Source organism: Felis catus, chromosome C2 (assembly GCF_018350175.1).
Source record: "Felis catus isolate Fca126 chromosome C2, F.catus_Fca126_mat1.0, whole genome shotgun sequence".
NCBI classification, from domain to species: Eukaryota; Metazoa; Chordata; class Mammalia; order Carnivora; family Felidae; genus Felis; species Felis catus.
Genome location: NC_058376.1, coordinates 6,334,073 through 6,352,658, shown reverse-complemented (window position 1 = coordinate 6,352,658; position 18,586 = coordinate 6,334,073). Strand labels below are relative to the sequence as shown.

Genomic DNA, 18,586 nt, shown 5'->3' with positions numbered 1-18,586 from the left:
TTCTTATGTGCTAATCTGTAACCTCTTGAGCTTGTGCAAGATGTAAAAAAGTATAACCTTGTAAAAACGGATTATTCTCCGAACAGTTTCTTCCCTGTGAAGAGCACGTTTCCCAAACAACTGTCCTAACATGGGCTCGAAGAAAACTTTACTTTTAGAGATTCTAAAAGGTTTGTTTATTTTGCAAGGCCAGTAGAACCACAGCTCCTTGATTCATTTGATTAAATTCTCAAAACCCAACCTTGGCAGAGGGGTGAGCCAAACATCTTTTGCTTTACCCATCATATATAAATGTGAATTGGGATTATTTTGCAGTAAAACCTCATCTTCACCTAAACTTAACGTTATTACGGGCTGACTGTAAGCAGTACCTTCCGATTAAAACTTATTTTTTAGGTATGCAGCTTTGTAAATTGTTTAGATTTCATTGTTTTGTTTTGAAATGTAAACTCAAGGCATTTTACATATAACTACGAAACCTTTCTTTTTAGTCACTTGCTACTACAATTACGATAGTTTTCCATTTACGGAAAGGCTTATTTTAAAATAAATTTATCTAGGAATAAAAGCGAGTCAATTTAAAGAAAGTACTCGTTACGTAAGTGGTTCGCAGCGACAACAAAATTAGAGACGGGAGCAGTCGAATCACCAGAACCGGTAAAACTGCAGCCAGGACACGGTGGGGAGGGTGCAGGAAAACTACGGAAGCCCGAAAGGCCAAGAAGCATGCTGCAAAGCGTTCGCCGGACCGAGAAGAAAAGATGACTCCGCCTCCCCGCCAAGTGCGGCGCAGTGCGCAGGCGCGGCGGCGCGCCTCAGAGGTCGCTGCGTTTCATTGCGCAGGCGCCCGCGAGGGCGTGGGCGCCGGCGTGGTCCCCATGGAGTTACCTTAGCCGAGCCGGCAGCTCTAGGAGATTCCGGGATGAGCGCGGCGGAGGCCGACCGCTGGGCGTGGCTGCTGGTGCTCAGCTTCGTGTTTGGGTGCAATGTCCTCAGGATTCTCCTCCCGTCCTTCTCCTCCTTCGTAAGTGACTGTCTGGCCTTCCAGGGGGCCGGTGGGTCTCCGCCGCTGTCCCCGGCGAGCCCGGTGTAGACACATGGGACTCAGACCAACCGCGTGAGGGCCGGAGAAGCGTCTTGGTTGGGCTGTTCGCCTTAAGGTTTTTCTTTTCTTCCTTCCTTCCTTCCTTCCTTCCTTCCTTCCTTCCTTCCTTCCTTCCTTCCTTCCTTCCCTCCCTCCCTCCCTCCCTCCTTCCTTCCTTCCTTCTTTCCTTCCTTCCTTCCTTCCCTCCTTCCCTCCTTCCCTCCTTCCTTCCGTTGTTAGCGTCTAAAAGTTGCAAGGCTTTACTCCCAAATCCGGATATCTGGATTCTCGGGGAGAAAAAAAAGAATGACCTGGTAACACCTGGCCACGTTTTCACGTGGCAGCAGCCCTCAGACTGGGAGTTCTCAGTGCCCCTCTGCCAGCCACACTTAGTTCCGTTAACCCCCGGTCCCTGGAGGCATCCAGCAGCCTCGCTGCTGGGGGTCCAGTGCCTGGAGGCCCTGGCCCTTTCGTGCATGTAGTGCCAGAGCGCCAGCTCTTCCAGGTCCCATATGGAAGGATCTCAGGGTGCAGCAGCCCCCGTTCTTGGGGTGAGAGGCAGTGTAGACAGAATCTCGGCACTGTGTGATGCTTCCTGTATTCAAGGGAGCAAAGGGCACTGGAATGCAGCTCTCCGCCGTGCGTTTTGCGTAGGCATGAGTGCATAACCTCGGGTCCAGTCGTCACGGCTGCTGTAAGATATGAATGTCATCCCGTCTCCTTTTACTAGCAGAGGAGTCTGACACAGAGGGTCAAGGGGTTGCACTGTGTCATCCGGTTCGGGACTGCGGGGGTGGAGACTGATCTTGGTTTGTGATTCTCCTAGTTTTGTCCCTCTGCCTGTTGGAGCCCGAAGAGAGGTTTGGTGGCAAATTTGATGTCAGGTGTGTGTGGGAAACAGGGAGCTGTTTCCTGGGGAAGGGCGCCCTCTTTATGTCCACAGCGGGAGTGAGGGACTGTCTGACAGAGCTCAGAGACTGGGTGCGAGCATTGGAGCATTATTGCCGGAAACGCAGTTCTGTACTGATTTAAATTGGTGATGGTGGTGATGGTGGTGGTGGTGGTGGTGGTGGTGGTGGTGGTGGTGGTGGTGGTGGTGGTGGTGGTGTGTGTGTGTGTGTGTATCGGTGGGGGGGGGGGTGGAATTGAAGACTAGGCAGGATTTCTACTTTCTTTCTTTATTCTACCAGCATTCACTGAGTGCCTGTTTTGTGTAAAACTCTGTGCCAGGACTTTACTACCTGCATTGTCCTAAGGCATACAGAATTCTCTCTAACCCCCCAACCTCCCTTCAGAATCTATCCTGATGCTACCTAGTCTTTAAGATGATGTCCCAAGTACTTAGCATTGCATAAAAGACCCTTGAAGAGCTGGCCTCTGCCCATCTCTTTTTTTTTTTTTTTTAATGTTTACATTAGAGAGAGAGAGAGACACTTGGGGAGCAGGGGAGTGGCAGAGAGAGAGAGAGACAGACACGGAGACAGAATCCGAAGCAGGCTCCAGGCTCTGAGCTATCAGCACAGAGCCCGATGTGGGGCTCAAATTCACGAACTGTGAGATCACGACCTCAGCCGAAGTTGGACCTCAACCGACTGAGCCACCCAGGCGCCCCTTTTTCCTTTCAAATAAAAAATTGTGGTACAGTACACATAACATAAAATTTACCATTTTATCATTTTTAGGTGTGTAGTTCGGTGGCATGAAGTAATCCACATTGTTGTGCAACCATTACCACTATCCACCTAGAATTTTTCCATCCTCCTAAACTGAAACTTTGTCCATTCAACAGTAAGTCCCTGTCCTCTGTCACCTTGGCCCTGGCATCCACAGTTCTACTTTCTGTCTCTATGAATTTGGCCACTGTGGTTATCTCATGTAGGTGAAATCATGCAATATTTTCCCTTTTATGCCTGGCTTATTTCATTCAGCATAATGTCTCTAAGGCTCTCTCTGTTGCAGCATGTGCTAGGATTACCTTCTTTCCTTTTTAAGGCCGAATAATATTTCATTGTATGTATAGACCACATTTTGGTTATCCATTCATCTTTTTTTTTTAACGTTTATTTATTTATTTATTTATTTATTATTATTTTTTTCAACGTTTATTTATTTTTGGGACAGAGAGAGACAGAGCATGAACGGGGGAGGGGCAGAGAGAGAGGGAGACACAGAATCGGAAACAGGCTCCAGGCTCTGAGCCATCAGCCCAGAGCCGGACGCGGGGCTCGAACTCACGGACCGCAAGATCGTGACCTGGCTGAAGTCGGACGCTTAACCGACTGTGCCACCCAGGCGCCCCAACGTTTATTTATTTTTGAGACAGAGAGAGACAGAGCATGAACGGGGGAGGGTCAGAGAGAGGGAGACACAGAATCTGAAACAGGCTCCAGGCTCTGAGCTGTCAGCACAGAGCCCGACACGGGGCTCGAACTCACGGACCGCGAGATCATGACCTGAGCCGAAGTCGGCCGCTTAACCAACTGAGCCACCCAGGTGCCCCTATCCATTCATCTTTTGATGGACATTTGGATTGTCTCCACCTTTTGGCCCTTGTGAATAATGCTGCTGGAACATTGGTGTACAAATACCTGTTAGAGTCTCTGCTTTCAGTACTTTTGAGTAAATACCCAGAAGTGGAATTTCTGGATCATGTGGTAATTCTATTTTCAATTTTCTGAGAAACTGCCAAACTGTTTTCCACAGCCGCTGCACCATTTTGCATCGTCACCATCAATGTACAAGGTTCTAATTTCTCCACAATTTCCAACACTTGCTATTTTCTGTTTTGTTTTGTTTTTATAATAGCCATCCTCAATGGATGTGAGGTGGCATCTGACTGTGGTTTTGATTTGCATTTTCCTAATGATTAGTGATGTTGAACATCATTTTATACGCTTATTGGCCATCTGTATACCTTCTTTGGAGAAATGTCGATTCAAGTCCTTTGTCCCCTTTAAATATATATGTATGTATTTTAATGTTTATTTATTTTTGAGAAAGAGCGTGAGGCAGGGAGGGGCAGAGAGAGAGGGAGACACAGAATCCGAAGCAGGCTCCAGGCTCCGAGCTGTCAGCACAGAGCCCAACATGGGGCTCAAACTCACAAGCTGTGAGATCATGACCTGAGCCCAAGTTGGACGCTTAACTGACTGAGCCACCCAGGCGCCCCTGTTCCCCTTTTTAATGCAGCTGTCCCTAAGGGAAGGGCATCCTCTGTAGGCCCACAGCAGGGAGTGAATGGTTTTTTGTTTGTTTTTTTTTTGTTCATTTGGTTTTTTGTTGAGTGAGGAGCTGTTTGTATATTGTGGATTAAACTACTTATTAGGTATATGATTTGTACGTATTTTCTTCCATTCTGGGGGTTGCTTGCCCATCTTTCTTGGAGTATCACCTGGATTCTTATGTACCCCATCCCATTTCATCTCTCATGGGAGCCATATGAAACTAACCTAAATTGCTCAAAGAGGCTATGTTCGTTTTGTGCTCCTCTATGAATCGTTCATAATTTCCCATTAGTAGAGGGGGAAAGAGGAGTGTTTGTTTCGGGCGTGGCAGCAGCTATAAGGAAGATCTGTCATCATCTCAGGCTCCTTAACTAAGCTTCCACCAAACTCGTGCTCTGCAGCTAGTGCACACTCACTAAAGGTTGTCGCTGCAGTCTAGTTGTGCCTGGGGCTTGCACCCGTGGATGTTCATCGTGTAGATGAAAGAGCCCTGGGTTTGCCTTTGGACTTGTGTTCACATTCTGTGCCGCTTCCCACAGGAAGTACAGCCTCTCTGACCTTAATCCAGTTAGCTTTCTTAAACCCGTTTCCCCTTGGTTGTAGCGCTATTTGCCAGGGTTGTGAGCCAGGCTCAAAGGATGATGTATAGTTATCCCATCAGAGTACAGCCCTTATTTTTGGTGTTCAGAACAGGGAAGAGTAATGAAGAGATTGTACAGCCTGGTGGCTGGGTTTGTGGCGAGGGTCAGTGTAAAGCTGTAAGGCATGCTTTGGTCCTGGGTCGGGTAAAATGCTGTTCTTTCACGACACTTAGAGGCTGCCCATTACAGGCCCTCCCGAGGAGAATCCGAAAGCTTAATTGGGAATGGGCCATATCCTCGTACTTCCAATTATAGCCTTCCCTACAGTGTTTCCGAAGCATTTCCCACCCAGCCGGAAGCAGAGGAGGGGCACGCCGTCCCATTAGTCGGGTAGGCTGGTTGAGGCCCTATAATCTCTTAAGTATCACAAGTCCCCTGCCTAGCAAAGCCTGGCCAGGTCCTGGCAGGGGATCTCAGCTCGACACTGGGGCGGAGGAGGGGCCTGGATGAGGATACCCAGTCCCTGGTGTTGACTTGGCTGGCATTTCCTCAGAGTTCTTTCTCGTCTTCAAGCTGGTCACAGGACGTATAGATGACAGAGCCTAGTTCCTATAGTAGGCGATCCAGGACTTTGTTCAGCCAAAGGCAGAGGAACAGGTGGACAAAGATGCCCCCTCGAGCGCCCACTCTGCGCGGGTGTAGGGAGGCACGCTGCGCAGGCGCCTCAAGCCTGACGACGGCCCTGGGCCGGGTGAACGTCCCAGCGAGCTGCGTGCACTGCGCAAGCGCCCCGGGAACACCGGTGAGGGGCGGGGTGTAGGGAGATGCAGTGCGCAGGCGCCCCAGGACTGACGCGGCAGAGGGCGGGGTGTAGGGAGGCGCACTGCGCAGACGCCCCAGGATTGACGCGGCCGAGGGTGGGCTCAGCGCTGGCGTGAGCAGCCCCTCCTTCACGGGTCCTCGCTTTGCTGACCCTAGACGCGGGCACAGCGCAGGCTGTCCCCCTGGGACTTGGTTTGTGGGGCCGACTGCCATTTTTATACTTGATGATTTTGGAATTGCCTTCATTTTCTGCTTTAAAAAGTGGCCGCCTCCGTTTCCCTATAGGGGCCCAGGCCACTGAGACGAGGGGCAGACACTGCAGGACCTGCCACTGTAGGTGCCTTCCTGGGACCCTCCTCTCCCTTTCCAAGGAGCATGGTCACCTAGTGAGTTCCTGTTGCAGGCCAGGCGTGAGGATGACCCCCAAGTATTAGTTGTGGGGGCGCTGGGGGTTGGGTGCGCAGGTGCGGCCTTGTGAATGGGGTCGTCCACGTGCGGGGGACCTGTGCTGTGAGGAGGGCTCCCGACTGGAGAGCGCTGACCCGCCGGGCGTGGCACATTGGGCTTTTTTGGGTCCGCAGAAGGGGCCTTGGTCCCTTCTCAGGATGAGGACTGTGTCGCTGTATTAGGGACACATCTGAGCGGGCAACCCCAGCATGTCATTCCCCCTGTGCCTCCTGTGTTCCAGGAGGGATGAGCCATTGGGACTTAAATGGCATTATGCATTGATTAATTTTCAGATGGGTCTGGTCCAGGGAGGTAGGTGCCAGCCATTGAGTGGTAGAGTGGGGTTTCAGTCTAACCTGGTGTGACCCCAAGTTCAAGCCCTAGCATTTTGTCTGTTGGGAAGGGAGTGTGGAACTTAGACAGGACCTGAGGGTGAGTCTGGTAGGACACTGAGCTCATGCAGGCTGGCGGCCAGCGTCTGGGGCACGAGGGTGACGAGAAGGATCGGTTCTATCCTCGTCTTCTCCCAAGATTCTCCTACTGCCTGTCATCTTAATAACTCATTTTCTGCTTGAGAATTCTTTGTAGACCCATCTCCAGGTCTTTGAAAAGCTGTACCCCACACAGCCTATCTGTTTCTGTCAAGTGGGAGGTTTAATGTCCTGGAAGGTGCTTTTGAGTACATAAGGAGGACAGAGGTTTATTTTTGTTTTAAACATTAATATTCAAAACCTTTACATTCAAATCTCATTAAGTGTTACAATTCAATTCATAATTCTAGAATGTTTTAGTTGTCACTTATAGGGAGGTCTTGGATTAATGTGGGTACATATTTGCAAATTTAAACACTTTCGAATAGTTCTGTATACTTGCAGCTGTCATTTATCCGTTCCCCCCCCCCCCCCCCCAAGCACTGCAGTTGTCTAATTTAACCACAAAACTCTTCACTTCTCCCCAAGCTCATTTTCCCACCCTCGCTCACCGAGTGCTGAGTAAACACCTTTGGCCTTCTCGGTTTGTAATTTTCTTGTGTGTTCTGTATATTGCTAAGTAATGTGTTTGTGCTTCTGTTTCTTCTCTTGAAAATCTAGTTTAAAAAAAATTTTTTTTTTAACGTTTATTCATTTTTTGAGAGACAGAAAGAGGCAGCATGAGCAGGGGAGGGGCAGAGAGAGAGGGAGACAGAATCCGAAGCAGGCTCCGGGCTCTGAACCGACAGCACAGAGCCCGATGCGGGGCTTGAACCCACAAACCACGAGATCATGACCTGAGCCAAAGTGGGACGCCCAACCAACTGAGCCACCCAGGTGCCCCTTGAAAATCTAGTTTTAAAAGTGAGGTTTATTGATGTGTAATTTGCATTTAGTGAAATTGACGTTTTCTAGGTAGGTGGGCAATTTGATGAGTTTTGTGGATCTCTTTCACTCAAAAAGTCTACTTCTTGCCCATTTCTTGATGTGTTAAGTTTAAACATCCATAGACTCTTTGCTCTTAAAGAGGATTCTGTGACTTTCTTAAGAAAATTTGTCCTATTTTCATCTCCAGAGTGGATCAGGTTGGAGTATATCTGTCCTTTAGTTAGGGGGTTGGGTAGGGGCCAGGCGAGGGCAGAGGGGGTGAAGACAGAGCTACTCTTGGCATGAGGCCTGCAGGAAGATGTGCGGTAGCAAACACACTGCTTTGTTCAGGTGCCCTTGAGAGACCTCTCGTGTCCCCACGAGAAGGACTTCATTGCGCAGGCACTGGAGGTTGCCATCTCAGAGGGGGTCCCAGGACCCGGCACTTGCGCGGGCGCCGGGGGAGACCCGTGACGGGGACATGGCTTCCCGGTCTCTTTCTGAAGAGTTGCCCTGTTGTGCAGAGGGGAGCCTAAGCCGGAGGGACCGACTCATTGTGCGCGTGCTATGTGCCAGTACACGTCATACGTTATCTTCTTTCTTTTTTTTTTAAGTTTATTTATTTATTTTGAGACAGACAATGCCAGCAGGGGAGGGGCAGAGACCAGGAGAGAGAGAATCCCAACAAGGCTCTGCATTGTCAGAGCAGAGCCTGACGAGGGGCTCCAACTTACCAACCATGAGATCGTGACCTGAGCCAAAATCAAGAGTTGGATGCTTAACAGACTGAGCCATCTGGGTGCTCCTCTTTAGTCTTTAAGAAAAAAAAATATTTTTTTAATGTTTTATTTATTCTTGAGAGAGAGAGCGAGTGAGCGAGCATGAGCAGGGGAGGAGCAGAGCAAGAGAGGCACACAGAATCCAAAGCAGGATCCAGGCTCCCGAGCTGTCAGCACAGAGCCTGACGCGGGGCTCACAAGCTGTGAGATCATGACCTGAGCCGAAGTCGGAGGCTCAGCCGACTGAGCCACCCAGGTGCCCCTCATCTTTTTTTTTAATCAAGCTTTTAAAAATTTTGTAACAAACATGCAGGAAAGTTACGCATACAGTGCAAGGAACCAATATTGTTTCCTGAAACATTTGAAATTAAGCTGTCAACCTGCGCCCCTGCATTCCTGGATGCACTAGTGTATAAACAGGTGGCTTGTCCACAACACAACCATCAGGGACCTTCCTGATCTCTCGTTCCTGTTTTCACTCCTCCCAAGTGAGGTCCTTTGCAGCAAAAGGATCCTGGTCAGTACCATGCGTTGCACATACTTGTCACGCCTCTTCAGTCTGGAAGGATTCTCCGTCTTTCCTGGGCTTGCAGGGCTGACATTTCTGAATAGGGCAAGGGCAGTGAGTTCGCCCGATGGCCTTCTTGGAACATCCTTGTCTGATGTCGCAGAAGGGATGCCGTGTTCTCATTGCAGGTCTTCTGGCGCTGTGGACTTTGATTTAGGGGTGTTCACTCTCCGCTTGGGGTGGGTGCTCCAGGGTTTCTCAGTCCTTCCCCGCCCCAGACCTGCGCTGTGGTTGGGTCTCACTCCACCCTTGCTGTCAGGGGATCTGTACTTGTCCTGGCCGCTGCCCAGCGCCACCTGGTGGCCGCTGCTCCCTGGTCCTGGGGTGGGAGCGAGTGTCCCTGCAGTTGTGTGTGTGCATGCGCAGGTATCTGGGGACGGTGCATGTGAGCGATGGGGGTCTGGCTGTCGGAGGTGCCCCTTCACAAACCTTTACATCTGTATATCTCCATCTGCGGAAAATCACAAGTTCACACCCATATGCCTCCAATTCTAATTCAACACTGCAGGATTCATTCTATTCTTTTCCAGATCCGTATTTCTAATCCCCTTTTCTGACAGTCAGAAAACCGGCTCCCATTATTTTCATTATGTCTGCTGTATTTGATTAAGGCTTTGTAACTCCCATCCTCACTGCTGCCTGCTCCCCCCCCACCCCCCATGCCTGTTCCCCCATGCCTACTCCCCCTCAGCCCCTGTGCCTGCCCCCCCATCCCCCAGGCCTGCTCCCCCTACCCTCCTCCGTGCCTGTGCTCCCCCTCACCCCTGTGCCTGCTCCCCCATGCCTGCTCCCCCCATCCCCCAGGCTGCCCCCCAGGCCTGCTCCCCCCACCCCGTGCCTGCCCCCCACAATGCCTGCTCCCCCCATCCCCCATGCCGGCCAGCCCCTCTTGGGCTCTGTCTCTGTGTTTGGCTGGGTGCTCCCAGCCTGTATCCTGTGTGACTCCTGCGCTCCCTCTAATGCCAGGCCGCCCTTTCTTGGAGACCCCTGTAGCACTGTGCTTGGCTCTGACCCCCTTGCCATGGTGCCCCTCTGTGGGAGTGCCCTCCTCCTGCTGGGCCACGCCCTCCTCACTGGCCCCCTACGCCCACCTTCCTCTGCCTACCTAAGAGGATGTGTGCTCCTTGTCACCCGAGTGGCAACTGGAATTGGTTTTCATTTTGTAATCACAGTTTTGTGGTTAGAGTGAAAGATACGTCCATTTGCACCGGAGCGATCCATGAGCATATCTGCAAAAGGAAACGTAGAATGTGAATAATGGTCCACATCAGAGGGAGTTTTTGTCTTTGTGGTGGTTGTGGGGGCAGGAGGACCAGGCAGCCGAGGCTGGCTATGTAGGTAAGGGGCAGCGCGCCCCGCTGGAAGAGACCTCAGTGGAGTGGTGGAGGAGGTGGGGGAGAAGGTGTACCCCGTGGAAAGGCGCTGATCCCCGCTGTCCGCCCCGCCAGATGTCCAGGGTGCTGCAGAAGGACGCCGAGCAGGAGTCGCAGATGAGAGCGGAGATCCAGGGTATGAAGCAAGAACTCTCCACCGTCAACATGATGGACGAATTCGCCAGATATGCCAGGCTGGAGAGAAAGATCAACAAGATGACGGATAAGCTTAAAACTCACGGTACTGGTTTCAGTTGTAGTGTGGAAAGCTTTACGAGAGCTGATTAATGGGGAAGTTTTTATATAAAGATTCGTAGAATATATGTTTTGATTCTTCGATGTTCTAAATGTTGAAAGGAGCTTTTAGGTTGTCTGGAAGAAACCCAGTGATCATTATTACTTTCTCCTTACTTGCCTGTGAACCTTTGCTTCCTAAACACAGAAACAACTAACATCGTCTGAGTTTTTCTTCGTTTTCTGTAGGTAGACATTTTCAAATTCAATACATTTTGAGACAAGCCTGAAAAAATGTCATCCTGGATTCCCACGGGCTTTTGTGAATACTCTCAAAAATGCCCAGCAGTGTCCTTACCCCAGTATAGACTTCAGGGTCGGGGTTTGGTCTTGTTCACTGCTACTTTTGCCACCACCCCTAGCAGTCTCCTGTGATGAAGACGTTTTTCACCCATGTTCTGGGTGAGAGAGCTGTCTCCATGGCTCGTAAGACATATGGAAGGGCCCACCCAGGCCCAGGACTAGCCAGGTTTCCACTTCTGGGTTAGTGTGCTGTGTAGACAGGGAGGCCTGGGGAGCAAATATAGTCCTCTTGGTGAGTGATAAGTGCACTATAAAAGGAATCTCTGATGTAGATGGATAGTTTTAAGCATCTTCACAATTAAAGCTTCAAATCTTATAATTTGTGTGTGATTCTATTTCTTTAAAAAATTTTTTTTTTTTTAACGTTTCTTTATTTTTGAGACAGAGAGAGACAGAGCATGAGTGGGGGAGGGACAGAGAGAGAGGGAGACACAGAATCGAAAGCAGGCTCCAGGCTCTGAGCTGTCAACACAGAGCTCGATGCAGGGCTTGAACTCACTGACTGTGTGAGATCATGACCTGAGCCGAAGTTGGCCGCTTAACCGACTGAACCACCCAGGCGCCCCTGTGTGTGATTCTATTTTAATGACTGGCATAATGTGTGGCTTTTAAGAAATTCTGTTTTATATTTTCTTTTTTTTTTTCAATGTTTATTTATGAGAGAGAGAGAGCGCGCACACACACACAAGTCGGGGAGGGGCAGAGAGAGAGAGGGAGACACAGGATCCGAAGTAGGCTCCAGGCTCTGAGCTGTCAGCACCGAGCCCAACTTGGGGCTCGAACTCATGAGCCACCAGATCATGACCTGAGCCGAAGTCCAGAATCGGATGTCTAACTGACTGAGCCACCCAGGCACCTGTCTGGTTTATAATTTCTAAATACGCTGAATTAGAAAACATTTTATAAAATGAAAATGACACATCTGTGTACTTTGAGTATTTTCTTCATTTTTCAGGACTGATAATAATGATTTCATCCTTGTTTTCCTTTCAGTGAAAGCTCGGACAGCCCAATTGGCCAAGATAAAATGGGTTATAAGTGTTGCCTTCTATGTATTGCAAGTAAGTGCCCTATTGTGTCACCTGGGGTCCTTAAAATTGGTACCAGACTGTCCTCCAGAACTCTGCAGCCCCCAGAGTCCAGGTGTGAGAATTCAGGCTTTTCCACTCTCGGCCGCTGTGCTGCGTCATCCTGCCAGCATGGAACCGAGCGCTGTGGATTTATAAGTTAGACTAGAAGAAAGCCTTTCTCTCTCTCTTTGAGTTGAAGTACGACATACAGTGTTAGTTTCAGGTGCACAGCATAATGAATCAACAGTTTTCTGTGTTACTTGGTGCTCGCCATCTGCTTTTTTAAAAATTTATTTAGGTCCTAGTTTTTGTGTTTATTCATCTTGTTTTTTTAGATTCCACATGTGAGCGAAATGATATGGTATTTGTCTTTCTCTGTCTGACTTACTTCACACAGCACTGTATTCTCTAGGTTCGTCCATGTTGTTGCAAATGGCAAGATCTCATCTTTTTATTTTTCTTTTTTTTAAGTTTATTTATTTATTTTGAGAGAGACAGAGACAGCACGAGCGGGAGAGGGGCAGAGAGAGAGGGAGACACAGAATCCCTAGCGGGCTCTGTGCCGCCAGCGCAGAGTCTGACACGGGGCTTGAACTCACAATACCATGAAATCATGACCTGAGACGAAACCAAGAGTCGGACGCTTAACCGACTGAGACACCCAGGCGCCCCAAGATCTCATCCTTTTTAATGGCTGAGTAGTATTCCAGTGTGTGTGTGTGTGTGTGTGTGTGTGTGTGTGTGTGTGTGTGTGTGTGTGTCTGTCTCCACCTCCTCTTTATCCACTCATCTGTCACTGGACATTTTGCTTCCGTATCTTGGCTAATGTAAGTAATGCCGCAGTAAACATAAGGATGGCTGTATAGTATTTCAAATTAGTGTTTTCGTTTCCTTTGGGCAAATACCCAGAAGTGGAATTCTATGTTTAATGGAATTCTACGGTAATTGTGTGTTTCATGTTTTGAGGAACCTCCATACTGTTTCGCAGCGGCTGCACCGGCTGTGTTCCCACCAGTGGTGCGCGAGGGCTCCGAGAAAGCCTCGGTTGGAACTGTGAGACGGTTGGAACTGTGAGACGTTGAGGTTTTCAGCATATGAATGCTGAAGTGGCTTCCCTGGAGCTCTTTCCTACTGCCTTTATTCCAATGCAGTTTGGGGAGCGTGTGGGGGAAGGAGAGAAGCTTATTTAGACAGCGTTTTGTTTTTTGTTTTTTTTTAATTTTTTTAAAAAATGTTTTATTTATTTTTGAGACAGAGAGACAGAGCATGAGCAGGGGAGGGGCAGAGAGAGAGGGAGACACAGAATCCGAAGCAGGATCCAGCCTCCGAGCTGTCAGCACAGAGCCCGACGCGGGGCTCGAACCCACAACCTGTGAGATCATGACCTGAGCCGAAGTCCCACGCTTAACCGACTGAGCCACCCAGGCACCCCTAGAGAGCGTATTTTGTGAGAGTGCCAGTTTGGGTCGCTGGCTGTTTTGTGGTGTGTGGACGTGGAAGTGACTGCCCGCTCTCCGGGGCGGGGGGGGGGGGGGTGGCCTGCTGTTCTCGTTAAAGTCCAGCACATTGATTCCCAGCTTTCCTGTCTGGGGTCGGAAGGTTCCTGCGGAACCCCTGCTTCTGCTGCGATACTCTGAGGTCACGGATGTGCTGCGCACACATGAGCGGCTGCCTTCAGTGACCTCTGGGTTTCGACGCTACACGTGGTCCTCACTGGGGAAGGGATTTGGGCCCGCCCCACACAGCCCAGGTTGTCTGGGTACATTTAAGTATCACCCCAAGGCATTGTCACTGTGACACTGGCTGGTTTCCCAAGGGCAGGAATCGAGCCAGATTCCCTCTTTTATGGTCGCTCATTTGAGTGGCTGATTCAAAGCCACGAAATGGGTGAGGACAACTGAAGGGATGCTGCTTCACTGCCTACTGTGTAGACTCCCTGGGCTCCCTCCACGCGTAGAGGCCAGCACCGTGGGTGGGAGATCGACTGGCTTTCCAAGGATCACAGAGGCGTGAGATCACTTTTGTCACTAATAAGGTGTGTTTATCATAGTCTGGCTACTTAAAGGAGATGCTCCATGAGGAAAGAACCCCTTCATTATGCGGGACCCGGGTTGATTTATCAGCTAATTTAATAGTGCATATTTGTTATTCATATTAAAACAGTAAAATGCCAGCTCACAGAAGGCTGCCCCACTTGGCAGCAGTGCGTGCCAATGTCCTGTGGACGAGTCTCTAATTAGACACTATTTCAGGGTGCCGCCAGCGGAAATTAGTGGCTGTGCGTCTGGGTCTGTTTCCCGCGAGGACTGATTGATAGGGCTTGACCTCATCGGTTTGGAGAGTTTCCTTAGTATGTTTGCGCGTTTCTCGTCTTTCTTGGTTATTGGTTGTGTCACTGGCAGGTTGTCCGCTCACCGGCAGTGTCTTTGCAGGCTGCCCTGATGGTGTCGCTCATTTGGAAATACTACTCTGTCCCTGTGGCCGTGGTACCGAGTAAATGGATAACTCCACTAGACCGCCTGGTAGCATTTCCTACCAGAGTAGCAGGTAAGAGTTTTCTGGAAATCCCAGGGGAAGAATATGGACATGTGGGGTACGAGGTGAAGTAACCCCCACCTCGTCCATTCACTAGTGAGCAGTTCTTGGTGTCTGGGCCTCACAGCAGGCTCGCGGTGAAGAAACAGGCCTAGAGAAGTTACCTGCCGTGGCCAGCGTCACCGGCATGTTCGGTAGGAGTGCTAGAGTTCTCTGTCCAGTCTGCTTACAGAGTCGAGGTCCACTCCTTGAGTTTGATACCCTGTTCATTGAAACGCCCATCTCTAGTCCCTAGATTCTGTGACCTCTCTTCGTTCCTCACGCTTGGCATTTCTCCAGCATTTACTGCTATTGGCTGTTCTTTTATTTTTGAAAGGTAACATCCTTGGGATGTTAAAAGCAGTACATATCATTAATGATGAGAAATACAAGAACAATTTTAAAACCATCTCATGGGCTATAGATAACTTCTCTTAACTTTGTGGTATGTTTTTCCAGTCTTATTTTCTATTTGTTTTATACAATTAAAGTCGTCTGGTACATGTAACTTTATATCCCCTTTTACTTTATATTGTAAACCCTTTCCCGTATCAGTAGACTTTTTAAGGAATTTCAAAAAACTGCTCTTCATTAATTTCTCTGTTAAAGATATTTGTTTAGGTCCTAATTTTTTACTGTCGTAGTCTGGTTATGCACCGTGCATCCTTGCCCGCCAGCCTTTGGTTGTGTTTTGTGATCACGCTGGAAGTAATTTACTGAGTGAAAAAGAATAACTGTTCCCAAGGATTCCAATTTCACCGCATCCTTCTCCCTCTGCCCCTCTTCTCCCCCCAGCCTTGTGGGCACTGCTGGTGGGCTCTCAGGGCTGCTGAGCAGGAGAGCACGAGGCCCCGGCATCTCGGGGGCCACGGGCACTCTTGCAGCCTGCTTTCCTATTGCTGCGTCATCACCTGGGCACGAACGGCAAGGGTAGACATGGCCTAGTTTATAACAGTATTTTGAGAAGGAAAAACAAATAGTCTTACAGGGTGGTTTTCTAATTTATTAATGTCATAAATAACAACACACCTCTCTGGCAGGAAAGAAATTCGCATCATTGCCAGTTCGTGTGATTCTTACTGAATGAAGGAGGCAGCCTGTGAATCAGGTCTGATGAGTTTGAATCCAGGAGACACAGTCTGAGTTTTTCGTAGCCTAGCACTGCTGAGAAAGAATTGGATTCCGGTAAATTAAAGGTAGCAGAGGCCGGAAATACGGGCAGAACCGTTGGCATGCTCTCTGATGTTGAATTTCTTGGTTTCTAGGTGGTGTTGGAATCACCTGTTGGATTTTAGTCTGTAACAAAGTCGTGGCTATTGTGCTGCACCCTTTCAGCTGAGAGACCAGACGAGTCCAGCTGAGACGCTTGTCAACAGTGGATTTTCCCTTATAGGTTAAACACCTGATACTTTTTTTTTTTTTTAAAGGAAACAGAAGCACACAGGTTAGGTTTTTTTGTTGAATGTGTTTGTTCTTGGATCTTATGTGAGATACGAGAGGCCTGATCTTGTGCACTTGTCGTTGAGCCAGACGGCCGGTCTCTGGTCTCTCAGGCGAGTGCCCCGGCCAGCAGAGCCGCACGTTTGTCGGGAGAAGGGTGTGGCGTGGGCGTCCACACGCTGTGACTCGGGGTCTGCCCTGTTGGCGTATTTTAAAGGTCATGTTTTGCCAATGGGAAGTCGGTTTTCTAACTTAAGTACTCTAAAGACTTTGTGCTATTCTTGACCCAGATTAGAAAGCAATTTAACTTTAATACCGCCAGTGGAATTTGGAATCTCGTGTAGTACTGCTAAGAGTAACACTAACTGACATTGCTTGTGTTTTTTCCCTTCCTGTGTTGAAATGTCACGTGTTGGGCAAGCCTTTGTGTAGTATTATCTACGTATCTGAAGCTGTTGATTTTTCATCACTGTGTTTTGTAATGTATTCATGAGATCATAATGCATTGTTTTATGCTTGAATTGTATGTTTTGTATTTAAAGCATTTCAAATGAAGTGTGTTTTCTAAGCATTTAATATTTATGCTCTGTAGAATGGAACAAACAAACTGGGAATTCTGATTAAATTAATTTGAGTGTATACATTTTTAAAAACACTTCTTTTTTACTGTTGCTCTTTTTTTTGAATTATAATTGACACATAATGTGTTAGTTTCATGAGTACAACATAGTGATTGGTATTTGTACACACTGTGAAACGATCACGATGAGTCTAGTTTCTCCGTGTAAAACACTTTTTTATAATTAAAAGTTTTGCAAGGGCTTGTGTGACTTTTCCTTCCTTATGGTTACTTAACTTGCTATGACCAGTTTGTAAATGTGACAGGTGACAGAGGGCTTTGACTGTTAACTCAGTTGGCCACTGCACCTTAAAACTAAATCCTGTCACCGGTTTTTAAAAGGTAGTATTTGTATTCCCGAGTCCCCTAATGACCTGCGAAGCTACCAATTGTGCCGGGAAAAGGCAAAGTGCCAGAACGCTCTAGTGTGTGTCTCCAGAGTCGGGGTCAGGTTCCCCTTCTCGTTCCTTCAGACTTCCCAGCCCCGGGCTGACTTAGCTTTTCTCAGAAAGGACGTGGAGCAGGCATCACGGGAGTATTTCTAGCGAAAGCATCCGAGGGGGTGTTTTGGCCACAAAGGATGAGAGGCCCACCTGCCGAGGCGAAGAGGGGGCACCAGGGAGCCTCTGGGGCCAGGCCCTCGAGGCCGCGTGCCTACCGCTGCGCTGAGCGAGCTGCAGGCCTGGAGGCAGGTTGTATGGAGCCGTCGGTGGCCGGGCACGGCGTGCGCAGGGACACCCGTGGATCACTAGTCTGTGTTCAGTCTCCCTGACAAGACCCTTGCTCGTCTCCTCATGATCTGATCTTCCGCTTAATACTCAAGAATTTTGACGGCTGTCACCGAGGCCGGAGGAGGAGATGCGCAGTCCGGGCCCGTGTCCGTTCCGCACGCAGTACTTGCTTGTGAAGGTTACGTCAGGGACGTTTACACGGCCGTCGTGTTTTACAGCATCGCGGCTTTTTAAAAGTCTGTTTGTTTTTAAATAGATAATAAACATCGTACTGGATTCACGAGATACAGAAAGGGATACAGTGAAAAGTAGATCTATCTTCTGACCGGTGAGTGTCCTGTCAGCCCACTTTCTGTTTCCCGTCAGTACCAGTTTCTTACGACTCTCCCAGCGATACCCCGTGTGTGTATGAATATTGATGGATGCGCTTTTAAAATAATTTTTTTTAATTATAAAAGTAATACCTAGGGGTGCCTGGGTGGCTCAAGTCGGTTGAGCGACCGACTTCAGCTCAGGTCATGATCTCACGGTTCATGGGTTCCAGCCCCACATCGGGCTCTGTGCTGACAGCTCGGAGCCTGGAGCCTGCTTCAGATTCTGTCTCCCTCTCTCTCTGCCCCTCCCCCACTCATGCTTTGTCTGTCTCTGTCTCAGAGATAAATAAACATTAAAAAAAAAGTAATACCTAAAAAAATAGTAAGTGCTCATTTAAAAAGAAAAAAAACGACTCTTCCAACGATACCCGGTGTGTATATGAATATTGATGGATGTGTTTTTAAAATAATTTTTTTTAATTATAAAAGTAATACCTAGGGGCGCCTGGGTGGCTCAGTCGGTTGAGCGACCGACTTCACCTCAGCTCATGATCTCACAGCTTGTGAGTTTGAGATCCATGTGAGGCTCTGTGCTGACAGCTCAGAGCCTGGAGCCTGCTTCAGATTCTGTGTCTCCCTCTCTCTCTGCCCCTCCCCTGCTCGCACTCTGTCTCTGTCTCTCTTTCTCAAAAATAAATAGTAAACATTAAAAAAAAAATTAAAAAAACAAACAACTCCTACTTGGAAGCAAGGAAACAAAGTCCATGATTGCACAGAGCGGGGATTCCTGGTATTAACATTTGTGCTTTTCTTTTTTTCTATTTATTTATGGATAGCTATAGGTTTTGCATTTCTAGTAAAAAATACTGGATATAGGGGCGCCTAGGTAGCTCAGTCGGTTAAGTGTCTGACTCTTGATTTCCGCTCAGGTCATGATCTTGAACACCTAAAGCTCTCTTTATGGTCTGCTTTACATTTATGATAAATCAAGTGGAGATCTTTACACATAAACCCACCAACATTTCC

General features: G+C 48.6%; 1 protein-coding gene across 4 annotated transcripts; it reads left to right on the top strand.

Annotated features, from left to right (window-relative positions):
* Positions 1-823: 823 nt before the first annotated feature.
* GET1 (guided entry of tail-anchored proteins factor 1) lies at positions 824-16,717 on the top strand. Of its 4 annotated transcripts, none has more exons than XM_023238728.2 (5): positions 824-1,024; positions 10,291-10,456; positions 11,806-11,873; positions 14,315-14,429; positions 15,722-16,717. In XM_023238728.2, exons 1-5 carry the CDS (start codon positions 923-925, stop codon positions 15,793-15,795), a joined length of 525 nt encoding a protein of 174 aa, XP_023094496.1. In that variant the 5' UTR covers positions 824-922; the 3' UTR covers positions 15,796-16,717. The 4 variants fall into 4 exon arrangements, with proteins under 4 accessions (XP_023094496.1, XP_023094498.1, XP_023094497.1 ...); XM_023238730.2 differs by lacking the exon at positions 824-1,024 and adding an exon at positions 2,854-2,872; XM_023238729.2 differs by lacking the exon at positions 824-1,024 and adding an exon at positions 5,903-6,044.
* Positions 16,718-18,586: the final 1,869 nt, after the last annotated feature.

Coding starts and splice junctions, on each gene's coding strand:
- GET1 (XM_023238728.2), top strand. CDS start 923: ATGAGCGCGGCGGAGGCCGACCGCTGGGCGTGGCTGCTGGTGCTCAGC. Junction 10,457..11,805: donor GGATAAGCTTAAAACTCACG/GTACTGGTTTCA, acceptor TTTTCCTTTCAG/TGAAAGCTCGGACAGCCCAA. Junction 11,874..14,314: donor TTGCCTTCTATGTATTGCAA/GTAAGTGCCCTA, acceptor GTGTCTTTGCAG/GCTGCCCTGATGGTGTCGCT.